This window comes from Ostrea edulis, chromosome 5 (genome assembly GCF_947568905.1).
Source record: "Ostrea edulis chromosome 5, xbOstEdul1.1, whole genome shotgun sequence".
NCBI classification, from domain to species: Eukaryota; Metazoa; Mollusca; class Bivalvia; order Ostreida; family Ostreidae; genus Ostrea; species Ostrea edulis.
The window spans coordinates 61,704,304-61,708,017 of record NC_079168.1 but is presented as its reverse complement, the minus strand read 5'-3'; the positions used below and the strand labels follow the sequence as shown (position 1 = coordinate 61,708,017).

At 34.3% G+C, this 3,714-nt stretch overlaps 1 protein-coding gene across 1 annotated transcript in view; it reads right to left on the bottom strand.

The window, feature by feature from the left end:
- Positions 1–897: 897 nt before the first annotated feature.
- The window catches only part of LOC130046394 (complex I intermediate-associated protein 30, mitochondrial-like), a 38,386-nt gene continuing 35,569 nt past the window's right edge, over positions 898–3,714 (bottom strand). Inside the window, exons 2-3 of the mRNA XM_056165051.1 lie at positions 1,343–1,543; positions 898–1,238 (exon numbers count right to left, since the gene is read on the bottom strand). Of these exons, the coding sequence (XP_056021026.1) occupies positions 1,011–1,238; positions 1,343–1,432 (318 nt within the window). The 5' untranslated portion in view covers positions 1,433–1,543 and the 3' untranslated portion in view covers positions 898–1,010. The remainder of the gene's footprint in view (positions 1,239–1,342; positions 1,544–3,714) is intronic.

Sequence of the window (3,714 nt, the reverse complement as noted above, 5' to 3'; positions counted from 1 at the left end):
AATTATATTAAACCAGACGGTCTACCGCATATAGGTTGGTTCGCTTATGAGTCGGTTGTATATTTTGTAGCCTATTTGGGAGGGATTTGCCATTAACCCGCTTAAAAGTCTGTATAACGTTTTACAAGAATCGGTTGACAATTTTAAACCAATTTTAATGCTCTAACATTTTCACCTCTGTTTCAAATAACATTTTGTGAAATGCGCCGATATTTATTCATTTTATCAAAAAATCAATTTCAATAATATACACTTTTATGATGAATAAAATCATTAAAATATATAAATACTTGTCCGTTATGCATATAATCCTAGAATACATGTAATATAGTATGTTCAGTCAACATTAATCATTTAAGATATATAAATACTTGTACTTTATGCATATAATCCTAAAATACATGAATAATATAATATGTCCAGTCAACATTAATCATAATAATCGTCGGAGTACAAAGTTGTTCAAAAATACTATACATTACGCTGTCCAGAAAAATGCTAATCTTCTTAGGACTTGCCTAAGATGTTGAATACAGAGTTTTGAACCAAATTTTAGCTCCCTAAATTCCGACTTATAGGCGAGCATATACATTTGTACGGTAATATATATTATGTATAGATACATGCATTTATTATCTATGTATTAGATATATATGCCAAATACAATTTTGTATGAAAAAATATCAGTAAAATGGTCTGATGTTTTTTTTTAAAGAGAAGCTGTATTTGGCATATATCATACTTTAAACATTGCCAATTGAATTTCATTTGTTGTTATACCTGAGACAGTTCAATTATGAAGGATATCAGTATTGGGACCGTCTGACATTACAATTAATATCGATCAGACCACTCAAACAGCCAAAGGTAAATTCTTAGATTGAATAAACAAAGGAATGGTGTCGCAGCAATGCTTTATATATATCAGTACATTGAAAATGTCTCGGACAATACTGGTATTTTTTCAATAAACAACATATATTATATTGCTAGTATTGTTAATTTATCTCTCAGTAAACACCAACAACATAGTCCTCCAGTTGATACAGTTCATAAGCATGCTCTTCCTGGTGATTTTCATCTCTGAGGAGAGCAATGTTATCAATTTCTAGGTTGAATGGGCCGTTAACATTGTCCATAAGATTTATACAGAAAAAGCCCACTTCCGAGATGTTCATTCGTGATTGCTTATCCTGTACTGTGCCTTTGTGACTTAGGTAAAACTTACTGAAGGGAATCTAAAATGGAGAGAAAATATGCAAGTATTGAAGCTATACAGTTTATATGAGTTTTGCTTTAAATATATCTAAAACAAATTTGCGGTGCTGCCTTGAAGTTGTACCTTGACAGTTTGCCAGTATGGCCCTCCGCGGGTAAACATGGGATAATGGTACTGGTCATTTGCAGTGAGGCCCATGCTTAAGTCTAGCATGTGAGTTTTTTTATATAGTGATTGCAAGCCTAGTCCATAGGTGCGTCCATCACCTCTCAGACGAATCACAATGTGTGTATACTGGGACCAGTTATAACCCTGGCGAATAGACTACAAAGAAAATTATTAATCTGATCAAAAAATCTTATCCAAAATATCCCCGTTTTCTTCATATGTTGGTATTAAGAGGGATATAGAAGAAACTGAGTGTATATCATAATGAACATGTTAAATGAAAGACATGACTGGATTTTAAACAATGCTAAATTACCATGCAATTAAAAACTATCAGAATTGCAAATAAAAATTATATGCAGTAAAAAAGTAGAGATGTTTTCACATATCTGCACCCTTAAAAATGTTGGATCTTCTGTTGATTTTACGTTTCAATTATGGAAAACAAATCAGCTGTTGAGTAGCAAGTGTAGTTATATGTGTTTGAAGATCTAATTGAGTTTTTGATATATTAATTCTAAGTTCAGAAAATTAATAATCTTCATAAAAAAAACAAGAGGCCCATGGGCCACATCACTCACCTGAGTTCCTTGGTCCATATTTAAAAGATTTTTCCATATATATTCGCATGTAAAACTTTGATACTTTCATTTCTGATAATTCGATAAATAATCATAAAGAAAATACTAGTTCTAATTGTAATGGGGACCGTTACATGTTTCCCAAACCTCCCCCAATTAAGAAGTGATGTCATTATAAACCTATAGCAAAACAAGAGCCCCATGGGCCACATCGCTCACCTGAGACACCTTAGCCCAAATCTGAAGACTTTCCATATATATTTGCATGCAAAACCTTAGTCCCTATTGTGTCCCTATTCCCTATTATTTGTATATAAAACTTTGACCCTCCCCCCTTATGGCCCCATCCTACACCCCGGGGCCATGATTTTAACAAACTTGAATCTGCCCTATGTCAGGAAGCTTTCATGTAAATTTCAGCTTTTCTGGCTCAGTGGTTCTTGAGAAGAAGATTTTTAAATGACCCCACCCTATTTTTGCATTTTTGTGATTATCTACCCTTTGAAAGGGACATGGCCCTTCATTTGAACAAACTTGAAAGCCCTTCACCCAAGGATGCTTTTGGCCAAGTGTGGTTGAAATTGGCCCAGTGGTTCTGGAGAAGAAGTCGAAAATGTAAAAAGTTTACAGACAGACAACAGTCGATCAGAAAAGCTCACTTGAGCTTTCAGCTCAGATGAGCTAAAAATCATTTTATTTTAGCCTTGAATTGGTACTTCTGATATGGTCATTTCAGTACCAAATAATGAAAGAAAGCAATGCACATGCATACAAGCACACACAAGTTTTCTATATATTAGTTTGTAAAACTTTGATCCCCTATTGTGGCCCCTTCCTAACCTCCAGGACCATGATTTTAACAAACTTGAATCTACATCATGTCAGGAAGCTTTCATCCAAATGTAAACTTCTTTGGCCCAATGCTTCTTGAGAACAGGATTTAACAAGAGGCCCACAAGCCAAGTACTAGTGAAAAGTATCACTACTCCCTAGGCCATGAAATGTAGAAAAAATTTCTCTTTCTGAATATCTAAGCAAAATTCTAATGTTCAGCAACAGTATAAAACAAGATGTGTTCTTAAAACTTCAATGCCCTCAAAAGTGCATACACTGATGAAAGGCTTTACATAATATAATATGTGTATCAATTAACATTAAAAGATATGACTAATCTGGACCCATCCTAGAGTCAAAAACCCTGTAACTTGTTATGGCAAAGCAATGTACCAAGTTGTGAAATTCACCATTTTTTGTACATCCTTTTCCTAATTATGCATTTAGACTTTTATACAGTATCAGCAAACTTAAAGAATTCCTTCAAATCATTATCATAATTTTGACACAACCCTGAAACCAAACCCTTACCCCCAGGATCATGCAATTTACAATTTTGGTAAAGGACTACCTACTCCTTCTAAATATCCATTTAGTTTCAATAGCACTAAAGAAAATGTTAAATGTTTTACACATCAACACTATATACTACGTTTGGCCCCGCACTGGGGTCAAAATCTCTACCCTGGGGTCAAAACTCCTACCCCGGGATCATTAAATTTACAATTTTGGTAGAGGCCTTCCTGCTCTACATCATTATGTATTTAGTATTTCTTAAACATGTGCAAATTTTTGAAAACTGGTCAATTTTGGGCAGTTTGACCTCGTCCCTAAGGCCCCAAGGGTGCAGGCATTCTGAAATTTACAATTTATGTCCCCATTGTTCCAAAGATGCTTCATACCAAATTTGAA